Source organism: Rhyacophila brunnea, unplaced genomic scaffold, assembly GCF_057557595.1.
Source record: "Rhyacophila brunnea isolate RB1 unplaced genomic scaffold, BYU_Rbru_1.0 scaffold_13, whole genome shotgun sequence".
NCBI lineage: Eukaryota > Metazoa > Arthropoda > Insecta > Trichoptera > Rhyacophilidae > Rhyacophila > Rhyacophila brunnea.
Window position 1 is genome coordinate 18,702,449 of NW_028232785.1, and position 13,471 is coordinate 18,715,919.

The 13,471-nt window shown below is 34.1% G+C and overlaps 1 protein-coding gene across 1 annotated transcript; it reads left to right on the top strand.

The window, feature by feature from the left end:
* Positions 1-2,808: 2,808 nt before the first annotated feature.
* On the top strand, positions 2,809-13,471 carry LOC147076777 (uncharacterized). The gene is made up of 5 exons (XM_085940501.1): positions 2,809-2,996; positions 6,737-6,868; positions 8,183-8,311; positions 9,709-9,855; positions 11,679-13,471. Exons 1-5 carry the CDS (start codon positions 2,847-2,849, stop codon positions 12,420-12,422), a joined length of 1,302 nt encoding a protein of 433 aa, XP_085796627.1. The 5' UTR covers positions 2,809-2,846; the 3' UTR covers positions 12,423-13,471.

Genomic DNA, 13,471 nt, shown 5'->3' on the forward strand with positions numbered 1-13,471 from the left:
AGTGGACTGGCTTCATATAGGAAGACCCGGTAACTGGAGAAGTGTGGCGAGAGACCGGAGTGAGTGGAAAGCGGTTGTAGAGCAGGCCAAATCCCACCCCGGGATGTAGCGCCGTGGATGAAGCTCCACAAACAATGCGTAATTTTTTCATCTCGGTGCTATAGAGATGACCGCATACTGAACAGTAAGAAAGCTCACGGCGAACTGTGCTACGGTGATAAATGTTATACGTACAATTTACATGTAACCAAAACCGTTACATGGTTACTATAATACATTTATTAAGATGAGGTAAGAGGCTGACAGGTGCTTTGAGTGGATTAGAGAGAGGAAACAGGTGTAGGAAAGTAAACATTGTGTAAAAGAGTTGTTACACAATATTATTGGACCGTATAATATGACGCTGGATATTTTCAGATCTTGTCAGCATTTTGTATTTTTTTATTACGTCGATAACTTCAGACATTACATCTAGTTTGTAGTCATCCGAGATCCTGTTGAAGTCTGATTCTAGCGACAACAAAAAATGTCCTCTAGCATTGTATTGATCTTGGCGTGCCCGTTGTTCGTTGTCCAGCTTGGCATGGAATCGTTTCACCAAGATTTCAATCAATTTATCTTCAGCCGACTTTACAGATTTCTTCTTTTTGTATCTTCTGTGAGTTATCTCCTCATTTTCTCTTTTCAAATTCTTCACGTCTAATCTTCCTACATTCCCCCCTCTGTCATGTATTTTGACATGTTCGTGTCGGGAGTATTTGAGGACACAGACATCGCATTGGCATGGATATTCATCAGTATCTGTCATTTTATGTTTTTTGGGCAAGTCACGCTGCGATGTGTCTTTTCTTAAATGATGCTCTTTATTGAGACTATCGGAAGTCACCGTGTGGCTAGTTGATTCTCATTCGTACTAAGTCCTGTGTAATGTTGCTGTGTAGAAGCTAGAAAAATATTAGGTTTGTTGTAGGTATTCAGTTCAATGGAATTTAACATAAAATAAATTATTGTTCACTCCGCATAGACCATAGATGGTTTGTTAGTTCATTTTCTCTGCGCATCTATTCTATACACAAGACTGCTATTGGCAGCTATCGAGGGTAGTTTTTCATATGTTTGTATCGAAGTAATATAATTATTGTTACAGCCGACTAAATAGTCAAAACTGTTTATCTTGCTCTAAAATTTAGCACAGCCAAGAGAGGTGCTATGAAAATATAGCACTTATTGTAACAATTACAACTGACTTATTGTAATTGTTACAATAAGTGCTAATTTTAGACTAGATAAACGCCACCCATTACATTGCTAAATGAAGCTGCGTGCCGTGCATTTGGTTTATGGGCGAGCGAACGCATTCGTATACAAATGTTTGAGACCATAGACCATTTCGCTAGTGCTCGCACTTGACGGTTTTTACTTTTTTTTACGTTATATAGTATTTTTAAGCAGTCAAAATGCAACCATTAGGTAAAGATATCCATAATTTAAGTTATTTTAAAGAAACACTAGGTCACTTGATATTAAAATATATACCATTTTCTTGCTTGTCAGTACGGCTACCACATTTTAATACAGTACATACAACCACCTTTTCTACCTAATTAACTAAAAATATTTACCATTAACTTTATATTTAACACAAAAAATAGCAATTTTAGCAACACGCGCTCGCAGGTTATCGACACTTAGCTATGCAAAAAACTAAGATTTGGCAGCGACACCATAGCAAACTATCTCACACATCTGTAAAACTTTTATCTTACTCTAGAGCGTGTCGCAGAGATTATAAGGGTACCGAATACTTTCTCACTCGCACTCATGCATCGTTTTTGTTCAGGCCTCGGTGCTAATAGTTCGAAGCAAAAATATGAAAAACTACCATATGTGGCTGGTATGGCTAATAACCAGTGAAGAGTTCTATTGGCAAGCATTGTAAACTTTAAAAAAATCTTCAAATTAACACAAGAGCCTAGTTTTTTTACCACTTTCTTTTTAGATCAAACTAAACCTAACCTAATATTACCTCATATTATAATCTTAGTTTGTGATAATGGTGCATCAAAATGTATGAAAATTTCAAATTTTCAATTACCTAACGATTATTGGATCGAAAAACCTATGCACAACCTAACTTAAAATCGGTACTATTTGGTTATCAGGAATACAGCGGAAAACACATTTTGAAAATACCCGATATATTGGATTATTTGTCAGTTTGGGTTAGGTTAGGTTTGTTTTGGTTAGGTTAGGTTAACCTAACAAATAATCCAGTTTAACGGCTATTTTCAAAACTAGCTTCTTGTAAACCGACAAGAACCGAACCTTCATAATACACTCGTATGTTCTTACATTGTTTGTAAAGAATATAAACATGTATTATTGTATTACAATAAAAACTAACCTCAATATAGTCACTGCAATCGTCGGTATTTTCCTGCTTTACATAAGCGCGCGTATCATGGATGTTTTCGAGGTTAGTTTTTACATCAAATTTGCCTTCAGGGTCAGACTGAATTTACTTCCATGTTTGCGTATTTAAAGGCATAGACTATAAAACGACTCAGTGCTGCCATCTATTTGTAATCGAGTTATTGTACGTGGTCAAAAAAATTATAGTATGTATTTGGACAAAAAACTATGGTAGGTACGCGTTGTTATATTATAATATAACTAAAATGTATATTATTTATAATTTTTGCCGAAATACTATAATACATTAACTTGGACGCGTACTATAAATCGGTGTCAAAAAAGTGGTAACACTGCTCGGACTCTCGAACATTGCCAAAGGTAATAATTAGTAATATAAATATCTACTGACAGTCGCAAAACCAGCGCTTAAAATGGACATAAAAGCAGAACCGGTCGATAATTACGACCATGAATTGAACGAAGGTTATAAATGCGATCCAATAAACAATATGAACCACAAAATGCGAAAGGAAATACCATTTATCAAACAAGAAAACCAGTTCACAAATCATCAGTACGAAGTAGGGTTATGTTTTTTTGACAATAATATTTTAATTATTGTATGTTTCATTATGATGATGATTCGACGGTTACGTGTATATTGTACTTACCAGAGTTCACCTCGAGATGTTGTACCGAAAACAGATGGTCGAATAGTATTAAGTTCAAAATAATGACGCGTCGTTCGAGGTGCGACGTAAGTTGTATGTATTATAACATTGCCCACTGAAGAAAGAAGCCGATTCATTACACGACTGGTCCTACTTTTCGCCCCTCCCGTTGTCTATATGGATGACCTGTCATTGTCTATAGAGTGCTCATACTGACGCGTCTGTCGTGTTCACTTGGAGTATTCTTAGTTTCAGATTATTTTAACGTATCTTGGAGACCTTGGAGTTCATCTGATTTAGTGGTTATGTGTTATTAATAATTGGAAGTGACGATCAAAGTAAGCAAACTTCTGTGTATAATAATATCATAATACACTAGGACGTTTGTCAATGTGACAGTCGATTCTAAACGACAATAACTAATAACTTATTTATACTCTGCAGTCATTGTAGAATACCAAACTCTGCTTGCAAGTACGTTATCAATAAATAGTATGGCAGTGGACCACTCGTTGCTTGTGCAAAAAGTTATGCTCAGGCTTTATTAATCTAAAGATGGCGGTGATTTTACCCAACCATTTATATCCTACGCTTGTTTGCAGACAGTATTTTTCTAAGTTTATTAGATTCAAGAAGAACATTAATGTAATATGGACGAATTAATAGCTAAGTTCTTTTTGCTAACCTACTTTTCAATCGTTCAGCAAGCAATAGGTATATTATATGAATATATAGGTACAATCATATCGTAGTTTTTTATTGACACGAATTTGATCTCAACACTAAATGGCATCTATTTCCGATTCAAAAGCTCACGGTGAACTGTGATACGACCAAATGCACATAATATGACTAACCGATTTTTTTTTAAACGGTACATGTTCAAACACGCGCGTTTACATCATTTTACTGCCTACTTTAATTATAGTTTGTCAATGTATGGCTACGGCCGTATGTTGTAGCTTAACCATTGGGGAATGCCAAAAGAAATGGCATATTTCAAAAAAACACTAAGTACCTTCTTCTTAGGTCAATAATTATTATAAAGCAATCATTATTCGTAGTTTGTTTATCACACTTGAATGGTCAAAGACATAGCTTATAATTAGTATCTTTAGAATTTTTTGAATAATAAAATGCCTAATTCTTGTCAAATTTGAGATCACAGATATTATCAACATAATTTTTTATCGTAAATATTTCACTATAATAATGTCGACATAAATTATACTAATGGTTTTATAAATGTGTTTAAAAATTAATAAATGTAAAAAATCCTAACACCACTGCACATGGATGTACTGAAATATGACTATGTTCTAAAATATTAGATCGAGAGGTTTAAAAGAATACTATTTCATGTAATAACAATACTTTATGCAGTCATCAAATGTTTAAAATAAATATAAAGGATAATAAGGCTTTAAAATTATATAAATAGATTATCTACAACGTTTAAGAAATGTCCAGGATCATGCTTTGAAAATGCAATAAAAGCTCCATTATGACCTGCGCTGAGCATGTCCCCCCTTAATACATTTTGTTTCCAACCAGTGACCTGATTTTTTTAATGGAAGGATATTTTCGTTATTACTAGGTTTATGTAGCTATTTCTATATTGGTATACCTACCAACTGATTCTCCTCGATTTGTCGCCCTTCGAGTAACTGCCGCCCCCAAGCGACGCTCAATCTGCCTACTCCCACGGGACGTCACTGGACGCAAGGTTTATAATAATATGTGAGTGTCTTACGAAAATGGACTACACACAAACCGAGAGCAGTATGTAGTCAGAACGAAGGACAAGCGTGTTTTTGACAAGTGCTTAAGGGGGGACATGCTCGTCGAAGGTCAAAATTGAGTTTTTATTGTATTTTCAAACCATGATCCTGGACATTCCTTAAACGTTGTAGATAATCTATTTATATAATTTTGAAGCCTTATTATCCTTTATAGTTATTTTAAACATTTGATGACTGCATAAAGTATTTTTGTTACATAAAATAGTATTCTTTTAAACCTCTCGCTCTAATGTTTTAGAATATAGTCATATTTCGGTACATAACTGTGCAGTGGTGTTAAGATTTTTTACATTTATTAATTTTTAAACGCATTTATGAAACCATTAGTATAATTTATTACGAGATATTTTTTGTAAAATATTCACGATAAAAAATTATATTGATAATCTCTGTGATCCCAAATTTGACAAGAATTAGGCATTTTATTATTCGAAAAATCGGCAAGATTAACACATTTGAAGATGATTCTAAAGATATTTATTATAAGCTATGTCTTTGACCATTCAAGTATGATAAACATCTTATGAATAATGATTGATTTATAATAATTATTGACCTAAGAATAAGGTAGTGTTTTTTTGAAATACGCCATTTCTTTTGTCATTCCCTAGTGGTTAAGCTACAACATACGGCCATAGCCATAAATTGACAAACTATAATTAAAGTAGGGAGTTAAATTATTTTAACGCGCGTGTTTGAACATGTACCTAACCGATTTTTTTTTAATTTTTTTTTAAACGGTACATGTTCAAATACGCGCGTCAATATCATTTTACTCCCTACTTCAATTATAGTTTGTCAATGTATGGCTACGGCCGTATGTTCTAGCTTAACCACTGGGGAATGACAAAAGAAATGGCGTATTTCAAAAAAACACTACCTTATTCTTAGGTCAATAATTATTATAAAGCAATCATTATTCATAAGATGTTTATCACACTTGAATGGTCAAAGACATAGCTTATAATAAGTATCTTTAGAATCATCTTCAAATGTGTTAATCTTGCCGATTTTTTGAATAATAAAATGCCTAATTCTTGTCAAATTTGGGATCACAGAGATTATCAATATAATTTTTTATCGTGAATATTTTACAAAAATTATCTCGTAATAAATTATGCTAATGGTTTTATAAATGCGTTTAAAATTTAATAAACGTACAAAATCTTAACATCACTGCACAGTTATGTACCGAAATATAACTATTTTCTAAAACATTAGAGCGAGAGGTTTAAGAGAATACTATTTTATGTAACAAAAATACTTTATGCAGTCATCAAATGTTTAAAATAACTATAAAGGATAACAAGGCTTCAACATTATATAAATAAATTATCTACAACGTTTAAGGAGTGTCCAGGATCATGGTTTGAAAATACAATAAAAACTCAATTTTGACCTTCGACGAGCATGTCCCCCCTTAAGTTTATTCCATATTTTTCCACACTCGAGATCGGTTGCCTGTTACTCCACACCCATGGCCCCCACATCCTGAAGTGGGCCCCCAGGCTATGATCTTTGGCTGCCCCCCTACCCATCGCTTAGGTTAAAGGCAGTCTGTCGCACTAAAGTGGCGTTTTTCAAATGGTGTTCGAGGTCAAATAAAATTCAGTGTATTTTTAGTGACTTTTTTTTACCATTAGAGCAAATTTAAGATGTGTGTTTATCTCATTTATCTGGCCAATTCGCCACGCCGGGCCCCTAGACTACAGCCCTGTCAGGCCCCCCCTTGCGGGGGCCATGTCCACACCCGTTAGGTATTTCAGTTCCCATTATTTATTTGTTCCCTGGTCTTCATAAGTGATTTTTAGAAAAAAACGTTACTAAATCTAAAAATGAATTTTATAGGTCAAGATTGAATCCACTGTCTACATTAAGAAAGAAGAAGAATATCAACTTAAAAGCATGATCCTTGATAAATTCTGCCCTAATACAAACCAAATACAGATTGATGAAGCTGTTATTGGCTGCAACAGTCAAGTAAGTATTAATTTTTGAGCGTTTTTATTTCAGATGTAGCATTGGTCCCATATTTTCAACCGATCATTTACATTAATTATTGGAAGCACATTATAAACGAGCGCAACACTTTCTTATAAAGAATGATACATTCTTAGATCTTGTGAATCATTCGTTCAATAAAAAATAATTTATTAAATTTTATTATTAGCAAGTATAATTCGGCCCCTTAGATTCAAAGAAACCTATTTAAATTCTTAACAATTTTGAGTTACGTATGGTACTGGACATTAAATGACATAAGTACTTTCTTGTTAATGTCAGTGGAATGTAAATTTACTTGTGTTTGGGGTCTAAGGTAAAGTAGAGAAAAATTAAATACGTTACTTTGACCCTAAGGGGCCGAATTTGTAACATGAAACATTTAGAGAAATTTCGACACTGGTTAGGAATTGATGTAAGTACCTACCTGTTATTAGTACCTTGATTAAAACCACAAAAACCAGTCACCGATATTAGCGAAATTTGGGAAGCCCTTCTGTTGCATGACTATTAGTTAATTCCTTCGTAATTGGGCTGGGTCACCGCCATCTTTAGATTAATAAAGACTGAGCATAAATTTTTGCAGAAGCAACGAGTGGTCCACTTTTCAGCTGCCAAAATCAGATCCCAGATGGCTTGACATATTGATTCGCCCTTTCTCGTTTCAAATTGAATTATAAAAAAATCTCAAATCAAAAAATATATTAACTATCAGTGTTATTAATAAATAATAACATACATTCCTGTTATTCATCAGCTGTCAAAGTCAGACTAGTCCTTCACACAAAAAACCGGTGGTAATATCGATTTCCAAAAAAATATGTAGCATTGATCTATGCATTACACTTGTAGAAGGTGTGTTAATGCTAGTATATTATTTATCGTGTAGCTTATCCATTCAAATCAAATCATTCCCTGTGTGAACACGACAGACGCGTCAGTATGAGCACTCTATAGACCAATGACAGGCAATGACAGTTCCTACATAGACAACAACGGGAGGGGCGGAAAAAGTAAGACCAGTCGTTGTGAATGTATCGGCTTTCTACTCTTGAGTCAGCAATGGTCAGACACATCGACCAGAATCAGATTGATGTAAGTTCTAGTCCTGTCTGGCAGAATATTATTTTCAAGATTTATTAAAAATAATATCCTACGACCCTTCTCAGTCAGTTCAAATGGCATACTAAAAGTTACATCATTTTCAATAGATCTATGGTTCGGAGGTACCATAGAGAACGTCGAAATTACCCCATATATGTACGTAATTTCATATAATATTGGTTTTTACAGAACCCTGCCCTGATAAATATAAAATCTGAGATAGATTATCAACGGGATGACTTCAAATGTGTATTTGTTGAAGGTATATTATATCCGCAACCTGGATCTTCTAATTCTGAATGCAGATCACTTGATCAGGTAAATTATATTTTTGTTTAAAATAAGTTAAGTAATTGAAAAATTATTTTAATTTATCCTTTGAAACGTAAATAAAAAAAAATATTTAGGGAGGGAATCTAGTTCTGTAGTGGTACGTTGCACGATCGGGGCTCGAAGTTGACTGTAACGGACCGGAGCATAGCTCGTCTTCGTGAAATCTTTGAGAATATCGCTCCGTCCCGTGGAAAAAAATTGAATTTAATTTTCATATTAAACCTGTAAAAACGAATATTTTTTATGACATTATGTTGTGGACACCTTATTTTACAACGTTTTTCTTAGCTCGTATTCTTATTTGTCCGGTACAAATCTTGCAATCGATTTTTAACTATCTTCCCGACTAGCTAGACATTTCAAACTTTTGGGATATATCAGAACACGATGCCAATGCATTGTTTTAATACTTTTAGCCATCTTTAAGTAGAATTGAATTCATTTTCAGTTAATTCTGTTTTGTATGAAAAGTTATTTCGACACCATTATTGGTTGCTAAGCGGATAGTCCTAGTAACTAAATTATTAACGTAATATACGTGCGTTACTATGGAAATCAATATGAATGTCAAAATGACATTTCAGTATTATTTCTATCAAGTACAAATTTTTTTGATCGTTTAAGCTAGTCAAGTCAAGTTTATATGGTTCAACAAAAATTTTTAAAACGTTGTATATAAAAAGTTTTTTTTTATCTTGTAATTTTTTTACAAGTAATAATGAGATTTGGTCTTCTTTGCTTCCGAGGTTTTCAGACGATTTCAATCTATGTTCCATTTCGTTTTTCAGTTATTTATGTGGTCTTTTGGCAATAACAATTATTAAGTGAATGCCAAATTGTAAAAGAATGTCCGAACAGAAGCTTGAATTTCTCTTCAAATCAACTTTTATTGCGATGTCATTTATAGTCAGTAAACTAGAGGCTCGACCAGAGAGTCGACCAGATAAGTGATATAAATACACATCACAAATTCTCTCTAATAGTAAAAAAGTCGCCTGTAGCGCTATTTTTTTTCAATAATGTTATTATTTAAAATTATCTGTTTGTACGATACAATTTTTATTAACTCCATAATTCAAATAGATGTAAGTATTAAAATATAAAAAAAAACACTAAAAATTTACACATTAATTTTACCGCGTATACCATTTGGAAAACGTTACTGTAGAGCGTCACACTGTCTTTATCCTTAGCGATAGGTAGGGGGGTCCGCCAAAGATCCTAGCCTGGGGGCCCGCTTCAGGATAGGGGGGGCATGGCCAAGAAAAATTACGGATTCAGGATTGTAGACGCGATAATGATAAAACCAGCACGACAACGCTACAGTAGATATATGTGTGATTGAATACAATACGAATTGTTTTTTTTTTTTTTTTTTACAGAATCCTGCCCTGATTAATATAAAATCTGAGACATTTTTACACGGCGATAGCTTGGAAGATGGGTGTCGTGAAGATATGAAGCATCCATTATGCTATGATGATCCGCAACCAGGATGTTCATTTTCCGAAATCAGTCCACTTAATCAGGTATATTGAATGATTGTTTATATATACGTAGGTAAGTAATAGGTTTTTTTTTAAAATCTTATTTTCATATTTTCGTTAAAAGATACGTTATTTTTCACAAGGGACAACTAACAATAATTAGTACTAGGTATTCATGTCAAATTAACTCCAGCTGCGGAACGTATGGGGTTCCATAGGATATATTATTTTAACAGACTTTGTACATAACATGAATTTGATTGTATACATTGTTACTGAATTCTCACAAAATTGCGCCTCAAGTTGACTACCTATATGAGATTTAGTTATATTCTTGTACTATGTAATATATCAACATCATCATTAGCGAGGGTTGATTCCACTGGTGGATAGAAGGCCTCCTCTAGCTGTTGTCTCCACTCTTATCGGTCCGTAGTTCGTCTCTGCTAAATCCACTGAAATGTATAAGTTCCTGTGGTCGTTAATCGTTCTTTGGGTTATGACACAGTGGAGTTTTTTCATCATTAGTGTGTATTTGCCATTGGTTGGCTGGAAGCAGGGCATATTTAAGGTTATCCCTAAAGCTGGCAGTCGCGCCCCATCGGACCCCAAAGCATATCGCTCTCTAACGCTATTTGCCGGCCCTCGGCAAGGTATTCGAGAAACTTTTGTGCGCCAGGATTGAGATCCACCTGGCAGAAACGGCACCGCCAGATAATTAAATTGGATTCAGAAAAAGAACTGAGGACGCCATAAGAAAAGAAGGGTCCCGTGATCGCCCGATTAAGACCGGGTGTAGTTTGGCTACGACTCAAATGGAATAGTAGAAAACTTTAATCCATTAGAATTTAAATTAGAATTTCACTAAGGACCCTCGTTGGATAGTTTTTTTTTGTTTTTAGAATTATTATTAGGTAAGCACATCCTTGTATTTTCGTACAAGTTGGTTGTTAGTAATTTTGAACAATCACAAACACCCAGGCTTTGAGAAAAATACATAAATATTGTGTCCTCACCAGGTTCAAACCCAGAACTCTCGAGTGGAAGGACAGCGCCTTAGAGGCCATCCATGCACTGAAACCGTATGCGGTTTAGATCCGTGTGCCATACTAAGCTTATGATTTTTGTCCATGAAAATATATTTTCACTAAATTTGTAAGTGTAAATGTATGGTATAAATGGACACGATCAGATGCTTATAATATACTTTGTGAAAATATAGTTCCATGAACAGAAAAGATAAGCTTTAGTATGGCACACGGTTCGAAATCACATACGGTTTCAGTCCATGGATTGCCTATTACGCAAAACACCACGAGAGCCGCCCGCTCGATAGGATTAATTTTACATTATATATGATTAACAATCACAAGACTCATAGCTCGACTTGTTTACTCATTTTTTAATCGTCCGTTGGTCAGTAGGTACAGACCTACAAACATATCTAAAGAATGGCTAAAAATAAAACTACGAACTACCATAGGATGCCATTTTGCAAATGTCATTCGAATGTCAAATTTTGTCCAGTTACGAGTCTTGATTGGGTAGTTTTCGACAATGGCTACCCCATCCCATTTTTCAGATAAGTTTGAAGTCTTTAGCTACGTATCAGAGCATATTATACAAATCGGCGACTAAATATCCGCGGATTTTTGGCTCTTCAATTTGGAGATACATGAAATTAATTAATATGATAGCTCATACCTATAGATGACCACTTCAGATAATTTTTGATTGTGACTTAATCGACTGTATAATTGTACATTATTTCTACAAACACATGCCTAAATATAACACTTATTTTTATGAATAACGTGAAATTATTAACAATTGTTCTTTACAATGACATTTTTTTTCATTTTCAGAAACATTCTCTTGTCCTGAAACGTGAAAGAGAAACTGATTCACATGACAATAAACATAACGATGGTTCATATGAAGAAATACCCATATCTTATCAAATCGACGATAATATAGAATTGTATCGATTTCAGCATAGACTACCTGACCACATGTCGAAGAATAAGTCTGCGCTGCTGAATGATAAAATTGAAATACACGAACATGATATAAAAAAAGAAGTCGGAAAAGAAGTTTGTCTGAAATTAAAAAGAACTTTATTTTATGAAAATAATTTTGTATGCGGCGTGTGCTTTGCTTTTTACTCATCTAGAAACATTCTTAATGACCACAAGATTACACACATAACTTCAAGCAGTGATGCTAATAACACAAGTGTAATCAAACGATTCGTTTGTGATGTATGTTATTACAAATGTAACCACCGTAGTAGCTTAAATCGGCACAAATTGATTCATAGTGGTGAGAACCCGTTCAATTGTAATTTGTGTGATTATAAAACCAAAACAAATTGTAGCTTGAAGAGACATATAATGACACATAGCGGAGAAAACCCGTTTCAGTGTGACGTTTGTGGTTATAAATGTAAAGAATCAAGTAAATTAAAGAGACATAAACTTGTTCATGACGATCAAAAACCGTTTGCATGCGATTTGTGTGGTTATAAATGTAAACAGTCTAGTCACTTGAAAGCACATAAAATGGTTCATAGTAGAAACGGGTTTTATCGGTTATGTAAAAAAGATTGAAAATATAAGCGTTCTTATAGGTAAAGAATACACGAAATCCGTTGTCTTGGCGAAAAAATATTTAAATACAGTTGAGCCGATTACAAATTGAATCAATCCAGTAGTATAATAAAGTTTGTGGTGTTGAAAACAAAGTTACTTTGAAGTTAGAGAAAAAACCCAGATCCAACAAATTAATTATTATTACCTTTTTGCCATGTCCACGTGAGAGGTAGCATTTACTTCCACAGTAATCGTCATTCGATTTTGGTACTGCGAGAAAGTGAGAAAGTACCCCCCCCCCCCATTCATCTCATTGGTGGGCGGCCTATTTCTCAAACCTTGTACAATTGTATAATTTATTCGTGTTCGAAGTTAATTCTCAACCCACTCTTGCGATACCCGTACAAGCCCAAGAAGGCATCGCTCCTCGAAGTTTGACACTACTCCAGAAAGCTTGGGACGAAACCCAAATAAGGTTTGGCCTTCTTTCCAATAACCACGCGGATATTATGTTCAAGTATACACACATTACCAATTGTCCACTTCACTAATCAGCCGATAATGGTCGGGCAATAAACTTAGGGGATTAAGATGGCAAGATTACATACAGAAAATTTGTTTGGGGGGGTACTTTTTGACAAGATATGAATACCTAATAAGTTTTAATTGATTTTTAAGGCTGTGGGAGGGGTGTGGTTAACAAAATCTAGCAGGTGACACCTTACATTTACTTAGTTTCCCATACTGAGTCTGGTAAACTATTTTGTAGTATTTTTTTGTATGGGTAATGTTAAAATATAATACCTTTGTCATTGTATTTATTTGTTCAATATATTACATTATTAAAATAATGTATTTTGACCTGCCGGAATATTGTACCGATTAAATTATATTTTTATATACCTATAAGTAAGCATATTTTTTTGTATATTATTTATTTTCCATTTTTTGATATTCCCATTATAATACATTGTACATAATATGTGATTTTAATGTATTTACTATTTGATGTATTACAAGTATTACGACAGGGGAGGTATAACAATAAATATAATTAATTCTCATTG